The sequence below is a fragment of the Pygocentrus nattereri genome, chromosome 7, assembly GCF_015220715.1.
Source record: "Pygocentrus nattereri isolate fPygNat1 chromosome 7, fPygNat1.pri, whole genome shotgun sequence".
Taxonomy (NCBI): Eukaryota; Metazoa; Chordata; class Actinopteri; order Characiformes; family Serrasalmidae; genus Pygocentrus; species Pygocentrus nattereri.
Genome location: NC_051217.1, coordinates 36,068,666 through 36,077,399, shown reverse-complemented (window position 1 = coordinate 36,077,399; position 8,734 = coordinate 36,068,666). Strand labels below are relative to the sequence as shown.

Below are 8,734 nucleotides of genomic sequence, written 5' to 3'. Positions count from 1 at the left end.
AGCGCAATCGCAAAATTTACCAAAAACCAGGCAAGATTTGAACCTCAAATACCCGCCAGCTATAGCAGCAAAGATTTCATGGACTTTTTCAATAACAAAATTGAGAATATTAGACAAAAAGTTCAACCGATACCAATAATCTACCCCTCATCTGGTTTGACTGAAACAACACAAAATGTGCTTATAGAAGAGAGACTGGAAACATTTTGTCCACTTCAGCAGTCAGAACTAGAAAAAATAATATCTTCCTCAAATTCTGCAACATACACACTTGATATGATTCCAACAAACTTATTTAAACAAGTACTACCAGCTATAATTAAACCCATTTTAACAATAATTCATTCTTCTCTTAGCCCATGTACCCAAATCATTCAAACTAGCAGTGATTAAACCTTTGATAAAGAAGCCAAATCTTGACCCCAGCAAATTGTCAAGCTACAGACCTCTTTCCAACTTATCATTTATTTCTAAGATTTTAGAAAAAGCTGTAGCCCAGCAACTCTATTCCTATCTACATAAGAACAACGCATATGAAAATTTCCAATCTGGTTTTAGGCCCCCCCAACTAGATGGCTTTAGTTAATATAACAAATGATCTTCTTCTTGCCTCTGATCAAGGCCACGTATCTCTGCTGGTACTACTCGAAGTGCAGCTTTTGACACTATAGATCACTCTATTCTCTTAGGCAGACTACAAAACATGGTTGGAATTAGAGGAATAGTGTTATCCTGGTTCACATCCTACCTCACTGACCGGTTTCAGTTCATACAATTAAATAATGTATCATCTAATTATGCAAAAGTTAAATATGGAGTTCCACAAGGTCCTGTTTTAAGTCCTCCGTTATTCACGTTATACATGTTACCATTAGGCTTAGTTATAAATAGACATGGAAGCAGTGGAAACTAATATGCTGATGATACACAGCTGTACATATCAGCCAAACCAGATGATAAATCCAGATTAAATAAAGTAGAATATTGTGTAAAAGATATAAGAAACTGGATGCTGCAGAATTTCCTTCTTTTAAACCCAGATAAAACAGAAGTTCTTCTTCTTGGTCCAAAGGCTGCTCGGAGTAAACGTTCAGATTTAATGTTAAATCTTGCAGACTTCTCTGTAATATCTGGCTCAGTAGCTAAAAATCTTGGTGTGGCGATTGATTCAGATCTAACGTTTAATCAACACGTAGGTAATATTACAAGGACAGCGTTTCTTCACCTCTGAAACATTTCAAAGTCAGCAAATGTGTTATCCCTTCATGACGCTGAAAAATTGATACATGCCTATTTTTTCACAATTGCCTCACAATAATGTAGGTGGTACCAGTGACGTCAGCTAAAAGCTTCGTATGAAATCATGAACTATTGAGATCTTCAGAAAACAGGTAAAAGTAAGTCAAGTAATGTCATCAGTGTGATTTTTATTTTAAAATAAGACATTTTTTTGTTCTGCAGTAACACCAGTGACACGACTCCTGGGGACCACAATTTTCATTATATGTTCTAGAATATTTATTTGGTGTTTGTGTTCTTTGTCATTTAATTAATATATTGCATAGTCATTTATAGATTATTTCAGTTAAAATTGCAGGAAAAACTTTTTTTTCTTCAAAATATGGCCTTGCCCTTTACACATGACTGTGGGGACGAGCTCTTCTGTGGTGCCTGGGATTCTATATGATTGATTAAAAAAACAATATTGCTAAATTGAGGCTCAAGAAGGTGTAATTGTTAAAATAGTGTATTGTTTTTTTTTTTACATTATAAGTAAATTGTAACCCAAACATGTAGTTTAAGTGTGATATATCTGTAAATACTAGGGACACAGAAATGGACATTTCTGTAGAATGGTACACTCTTAAAAATATGGTTCTTCAAGAGTTCTTCAGTAAATACAATAATTCTAGAACCATGAACACTCAAAGACTCATTTGCATGCTTACATGGTTCATTGCTTGTTCATGTGGTTTCTCAGACTAACTGAGTTTGTGTTGTGTATGGTTCTGTGTAGAGCCTTGAAAATGGTACTATATAGCACCAAAATGTGTTCTTGTGACAAACTTGTAACAATAGAAGAACACTTTTTGGTGCTATATAGAACCATTTGCAAAAAGAACCATATACAACACACTGTCCATCGATCTGAAGAACCTTTTCACTATGTAAAGAACCTTTGGCATGCTTAAATGAGTGTTTTTACTAAAGAACCCCAGAAGAACCAAAGATGAAAATACTTTGATCAGGAATTTTTCCCATATTTCTCTCTCTCTTTGTTACTTTGTCTGTCTGTCTCTCTCTCTCTCTCTCTCTCTCTCTCTCTCACACACACACACACACACACACATTATAGTTGGTCAAGGTAAGAAAGTCAGACATGACATATCCAACATTATGTCACACTCACTTCAGCTTCTGCAGATGGTTGTTCTGTGGGTCTGTGGGCTGAAGGGACACCAGCCTCTGGCTGCAGAAGCTGGGTTTCTTGGGAAACATTGTCTTCTCTGGATCTGAGGTTTCACCAGCAGGCCAAACAGGACTAGGACAACGTGATGAGACACAGCACCTCCACACTTTTATTACCTGCGGGTCCAGTAGGATTGACACAACATATGTAATATAAACGCATGTAAATGTGGGGTTGATCAGTGTGAAGTCACTGAAGATGTATTTGTTTATGTGTTCTTCACAGAAAATGAGCCAAGGCCAAGATGTTTGAGGTTAAAATAATTCAAAAATCTAAACATTGAAAACAAATCCCACAAACCCAAACACCACACATTTGGTCACACTCTGAAGATGAGACCACCCTAAATTCCCAAACTGTCATCACCACTAAGCAGCTTTCCAGTTGGCAGCTGTGACAGAAGAATAGCTAAACACACACACACACACACACACGCAAGAGCATTGCAGATACATTTACACAGGCAAAAATGTTAAATATTCTGGGGGTCTGTAATATCTTTACTAATGTCTAAAACTGATTTAAATCAAATTATGCAGTTTAAGTGTACTTAACTAATAACAACAATGACTAATAATAGACTATTAATGAATAACTAACTCATGATTTAACATTCAAACCTTTTTAATACAGTTACTTCTTCAAAATTAAACAATCCAGTTTCCACTAAAGACTGAGTGGACTGATAAAGTTATTTTGATCAGTGGTACTGAGGTCTTTTGAGAGATGATTAAACTGAAGACTCTGTTCAGTAGTGGACATGTTTACGAGTGCTAAGTATCAGTGAACTGGTCATGTTACATACCTGCCATTAACTAACTTAAGTTTTTTTGGTAACGCTTTCTATGAATGTCACATTTGTAAGCATCTATAAACACATTCATAACATGTTATAATGCATTCATAAGGCATCATAACCATGGCTATAAATATTTATAAAAATACATTACATGTTATAGCCATGCTTATTATGCATTATGAATTGTTAACATAATGCATTATAACTACTGCTCATAACAAATTATAAGCACTCATAAGTTGTATTTGTCTGCTGTAAGTGAGGCATACTGTACTAAAGCCTCCTCCAGTGTGAAGAGTGAGGCTTCAAGTTGAAGTGTTTACTGAAGAATTTACTGAAATACTAAAACATACACAAAAAAGCTCGTTACAGGCTTCAAATGTCAGAGTTTAAATTAGTGCTGCCATCAGTGTTTTTGTACTTGTTTTGCTGTGATGTAATGTAACATTTAAAGTGAGAGCGCTGGGTAAGAAAAGCACATTGCAGCAGTAATTCTAGGCTGGACAGCCTGTTTGGAGTATCTGCATATTCCAGACAGAAGCCCTGAAGATGCAGCTCTAACAGCACCAGCGATAAGAAATATAATACTGAAAATCCTGAATTGAACTTTATATTTGTTTTTACGGTCGCCAAGCTGCGACTGACTTCTTTGGCACTGACAGTATAACATGGTATTAACACCACTTATAATGCATTACATTAACAATTCATAATGTATAATAAACATGGCTATAAAGTGTAATGCAATGTAATTCATTTTTATAAATATGTCTTATACTTTATATTCCTTATGAATGCCTTATAACGTTTTATAAATGTGTTTATAGATGCTTACAATGTGACATTCATAGTGTTACTTTTTTTTTTAGAACAAAGAAATGTGAATAAAGGAAAAATGACAGCTGAGATTTTCCCATGTGTCTTATTAAGTCTGTATATTATTAGGCATTACTTCCCATATTTGTTTACCCTTAAGTGAAAGGCATAACATCAATACCTTCTCACAGGGATTTGAATTCCAATGCATTAAGTATAGAGCATCAGTCATTTAACAGGTTGGACATAAAGAAAGATATTTTCTAGTTACAAATGTCTCAAATATTAAACACCATTTCTACAGACAGCTCCAGTCATTTCTCTTTTTCCAATTTATTCCACCATCATTTATTGCGAAGCATTTTGTGGTGCTTTTTGACCAAAATACAAAATCAAACTCCCAAGAAAATCAGCATTATAAGAGTTAAAAAAGTATGAACAGTCCTATTTGGTGCAGTATTCTTCTCTTTTTCTCTTAGCGCCCTCTGCTGGCTGGCGATCAGATGGCAGCGCCTCATATTGCCTGCTCTGTCCCACACTAACAGCTCTGCCTGAGGGGCACAGCAGCCTGATGTGTACTGCACCATGATGGGCTTCCGCCGCGCCCACTCACTGATGTTCAGTGGAGGCTCGCCATGCACTAATCTGGCTTTCTCCAGCCTGTGAGCTCTATGGCCCAGTCTTGTTCTGTGTCTGTTGTGCTGGTGCTCTGTGGTCTCCTCTTGGAGCTGCATGAGGGGGCTTACATGTCCTTCTGTGGCATTGTCATGGAGCTGCGTGACAGGGTTTTCAGTTCTCCCTGTGGTCTCCTCATGGAGCAGTGTGAGAATGCCCTGCCCTTCAGCAAGCTGCACAGAGGCCAGGCCAGAATGACCACGATCTTTCACTGCCAGAGAGACTGTCCAATTGCCCTGAGAGCACTGAGGAGGGCAGGTGGACTCCACACGCATCGCAGAGCATGAGGGAGGGGACACGTCAGGCTCCTGAGGAGAAAAAAGAAATATCCAAGAATTGGAAGTGAAATTATTACTTACACACACACACACACACACACACACACATCTTCTAGTCCTTCATCAGTGGTCACAGGATGCTGCCCACAGGACCCTTCCCACAGGACACTGGTGGCTGGCTATTTTTGGTTGGTGGACTATTCTCAGTCTAGCAGTGATACTGAGGTATTTAAAAACTCCAGCAGCACTGCTGTGTCTGATCCACTCATACCAGCACAACACACACTAACACACCACCACCACATCAGTGTCACTGCAGTGCTGAGAATGATGCACCACCCAAATAGTACCTGCTCTGTGAGGTTCCATGGGGGTCCTGACCACTGAAGAACAGAGTAAAAGAGGCTAACAAAGTATCAGAGAAACAGATGGACTACAGTCTGTAACTGTAGAACTACAAAGTGAACCTATACAGTAAGTGGAGCTGATAAAATGGACATTGAGCGTAGAAACAAGGAGGTGGATTTATTGTTATAGCTGATTAGTGTATGCCTGAAAGATGTGTACAACTATAATGTTGAATATCATATTATATTTTAAAAAGGTCCATTAGCACATTATTCACATTTGCCTTTCATTTGTGTGTTTACATATTCTCACCTCTGGCAAAACTGTCAGATGGACCACAGCATAGTTTGAGTCAGGTGAGTCCTGTGCTTGGACAGTGAGGGTCAGTGTGACTGTTTGGCCTGCCTGGGTAGAGTGAGGCATCCTCAGCTCCACCTCCCTCCTCACTGAACCTCTCTCTCCTATAGAGAACCTGCAGTAGAAGAATGTACTGTTGGGTATTGGATGGTTTGAGAACATTTTGATGTGAAATACTTTGCTTTTAATGAAAGCTTATCACCTGAATTGATGTACCTGAAGATATGACTATAAAAACGCTCTCTTCCTTTTTTATTTTGTTGTCGTTGTGAGAAAGCCTCATATCCTTTTATGACCATTATGGCTAATTTCCTAAAGTGGCCAAATTGGCTGATCAGCTGTCCTTCTTCTTAGCTGTTGATACGTATTAGCTCTCAAGAGATACAGCTCAAGCTCAAACAAACATTGCTCCGTGCTGCCCTCTAAAGGTGGTCAGAGGTTTTGCCATTGCCAGTGTTTTCACAATGCTTTTGTTATGACTGACTGATTTAAGTATTAAACTTATTAATTAGGCTGTGATGCTTTATACCACTGTTGTTGGAAGAAAACCTTGTAGCTCACAAATGGTAACTTTACAGGAGAAGGAACATTTTTCCATGTCATTTTGTGCCATTTCTTATTGTCTATTCTTCATGAAATTTACACACACTGTAAAGGGCAACAGGCACTTTTAAATTATGCAAAATGTAAGTAATATTCAAAAGTAGTGTTCATAACAAATTATAAGAGCTCATAAGCTGTATTTGTCTGCTCTAAGTAAAGCGTACTGTACTAAAGCATCCTCCAGTGTTAAGAGTGAGGCTTCAAGTTAAAGTATTTACTGAAGCACTAAACATACACAATAAAGCTCATTACAGGCTTCAAACGCCAGAGTTTAAACTAGTGCTGCCATCAGTGTTTTACTCAATGTGGGAAAGCCAATGTACACCACTGTTAATGTGCACCACCATTAGCCTGGCACTAACTTAACACTGCATATCCAATAGGATGCAGCAGAAATTAGCATTACAGTACTATAGTGTAGTGATGTTAGAGAGTCAAGGGTTTTAGCACCTGACATTAGAACCAGTGAGGGAATAAATTACAATGACAGCACTCTACAATCACATCTCTCCCTCTCCAGGCCTTCACTCCACAGTGACTTCACACTCAGTGTGATGTCAGAGGGGGTTCAAGGAAGGGGCTGATGGGTACTTGTTTTGCTGTGATGTAATGCGACATTTAAAGTGAGAGCGCTGGGTAAGAAAAGCACATTGCAGCAGTAATTCTAGGCTGGACAGCCAGTTTGGAGCATCTGAATAATCAGGACTGAAGGCCTGAAAATGCAGACCAAACAGAACCAGCGCTGTGAAATAAAATATTGGAAATCTCAGGGCATAAAAAAAATTATTTTTCTTTACTTTAGGATCTCCAAGCTGGGGCTGACTTCTTTGCCACTGACAGTATAAAATGTTATTAACACCACTTATAATGCATTACATTAAACAATTGATGATGTATAATAAACATGACTGTAAAATGTAATTCAGTGTATTTTTTATAAATATAAATATTTAGAACCATGTTTATAATGCCTTATGAATGCATTATAACAGGTTATTCATGTGTTTGTAGATGCTTACAAAGGTGACATTCATTGAAAGCGATCAGTGAGTCATCAGTGACAACATGTGATATGAAAAAGTCAGTGCTGATTTTAAGGTTAATCTGAACGTTGTCCACTGTTTTCAGTTTAACCACCACCACTGTTTGGCCTTACCTATGGTGTTTGACATCAGAGAGGTAGCCACGGTCATCTTCAGCAGTCAGTGTAAACAAACGGGCAGGGCCATGGTTAAACACCTCAATCAAAACCACGGAGGGATGACCTGAGAGGAGGTGAGGAGCTGAGAGTACCTGGAATAGAGAGATTTCATCACTACACAATTATATCAGTACAGGTTACTAAATGGTTCTTGGCTCGGAGGTATGGTTCTATGAAACACTGCGAATTGGAAAAGAACCTTCGCATTATGTGGAGGTTCTTTATACTCTGAACAAAGTTAGGTAACACTTTCTATGAATGTCAGTTTGTAAGCATCTGTAATCACATTCATAACATGTTATCATGCATTCATAAGGTATAAGCACAGTTATAAATATTTATAAAAATGAATTACACTGAATTACACTTTATAGCCATGTTCATGCTACATTATGAAGTGTTAATAACATGTTATACTGTTAGTGCCAAAGAAGTCAGGCCCAGCTTGAAGAGCGTAAATGACAAATACAGAGTTTATCTATGCTCTGCGATTTCCAGTAGTTTATTTCTCAGCGCTGGTTCTGTTTGGGCTGCATCTTCAGCACTTCAGTCCTGAATATTCTGATGCTCCAAACAGGTTGTCCAGCCTAGAATTACTTTTCTTACCCAGCGCTCTCACTTTAAATGTTACATTAAATCACAGCAAACCAAGTATCCATCAGCCCCTCCACTGAACCCCTCTGACATCACACTGAGTGAGAGGTCACTGTGACGTGAAGGCCTGGAGAGTGAGAGGTGAGATAGTAAGTGCCGTCATTGTAATTTGTTCCCTCACTGGTTCTAACATCAAGCACTAGAACCCTTGACTCTGTAACATCATGACACTACACTAATATAATGTTAATTTCTGCCAGCATTCTACTGGATATACAATGTTAAGTTAGTGCCAGGCTAACGGTGGTGTAAATTAACAGTGGTATACATAGACTTTCCCACATTGGGTAAAACACTGATGGCAGTACTAGTTTAAAATCTGACATTTGAAACCTGTAATGTGCTTTATTACGTATGTTTTAGTGTTTAGAGCCCAGACAACATCACCGGGCGTGCGCTCAGGGTTTTCTCATCAGAACTGGCTGACATGTTTGTGGACATATTTAATCTGTCCCTCACGCAAGCTTTTGTGCCATCCTGCTTCAAGTCCTCCACCATCGTACCCCTCCCAAAGAAAAACATTGTGACCTGCC

General features: G+C 38.4%; 1 protein-coding gene across 3 annotated transcripts in view; it reads right to left on the bottom strand.

Moving 5' to 3' along the window:
* Nucleotides 1-4,175: 4,175 nt before the first annotated feature.
* vwa7 (von Willebrand factor A domain containing 7) overlaps nt 4,176-8,734 on the bottom strand; it is a 28,149-nt gene continuing 23,590 nt past the window's right edge. For all 3 annotated transcript variants that reach the window (XM_017709084.2, XM_017709083.1, XM_017709085.1), the window contains 3 exons: nt 7,503-7,639; nt 5,699-5,858; nt 4,176-5,068 (listed from right to left, as the gene is read on the bottom strand). In XM_017709084.2, coding sequence (XP_017564573.1) covers nt 4,478-5,068; nt 5,699-5,858; nt 7,503-7,639 — 888 coding nt within the window. In that variant the 3' untranslated portion in view covers nt 4,176-4,477. The remainder of the gene's footprint in view (nt 5,069-5,698; nt 5,859-7,502; nt 7,640-8,734) is intronic.